Consider the following 698-nt stretch of genomic DNA (forward strand, 5'->3'; position numbering starts at 1 on the left):
CCAGATACAATTGCTGGAGAGTCTGCCGACGCACACCATCAAAGGTCAGTAAAATCGCCTTGTTTTGTCCTTACTGCGTGTTCAGCTGGGAGACGGGTCGGCTGGTTGGAATGAGGCATTTTCCACTTTTTTCGTTTTCTTTTTCTTTTCTAAGTGGTCGTTAACTTAGTAAATGGACGTGACAGCATAAGTGATCGTTAACTGAGTAAATGGTCGTTGACTGAGTAAATGGTCGTTGACTAAGTAAATGATCGTTAACTGAGTAAATGGTCGTTGACTGAGTAAATGGTCTTAAATGATTGTTGACGTTGCAAAGGATAGCTGACTGAGCAAATGATCGTCGGCTTCGCTAACGATCGTTTATTTCGTAAATCGCCTCCAGCTGCAACGAGCGTAGAGCGCGTGGAACCCACATGCCGAGTCGTAAATCCCGGCCCGCATAGCCGACCGTGAATCGCGGGCGAAACCTCATCCTGGGCGCGAGAGGACGTGCCACGGAGAGCAGTATTTATACCCTCGTCAAAGGTTCTCTTGTCCCATACCGCTGTTGCTAATATCGTTCATTACCGTGGAGTCCGCAGCCGCTGCTTCTGGAAATAGACGCGTCGGATTTCCAAATATAGATTCCGTTCTTTGCTTTCACAGTTGGTTGGTGTGCCACGATTTATGGAAAGTCCCTTCTGCAAGCGACATTCGTG

General features: G+C 47.7%; 1 protein-coding gene across 1 annotated transcript in view; it reads left to right on the forward strand.

Moving 5' to 3' along the window:
- The window catches only part of LOC119589487 (protein dispatched-like), a gene marked incomplete at its 5' end in the record, with an annotated part of 109307 nt that overhangs the window by 61299 nt on the left and 47310 nt on the right, over positions 1–698 (forward strand). Inside the window, 1 exon segment of the mRNA XM_037938087.1 lies at positions 5–44. Coding sequence (XP_037794015.1) covers positions 5–44 — 40 coding nt within the window.

This window comes from Penaeus monodon, chromosome 25 (assembly GCF_015228065.2).
Source record: "Penaeus monodon isolate SGIC_2016 chromosome 25, NSTDA_Pmon_1, whole genome shotgun sequence".
In the NCBI taxonomy this organism is placed as follows: domain Eukaryota; kingdom Metazoa; phylum Arthropoda; class Malacostraca; order Decapoda; family Penaeidae; genus Penaeus; species Penaeus monodon.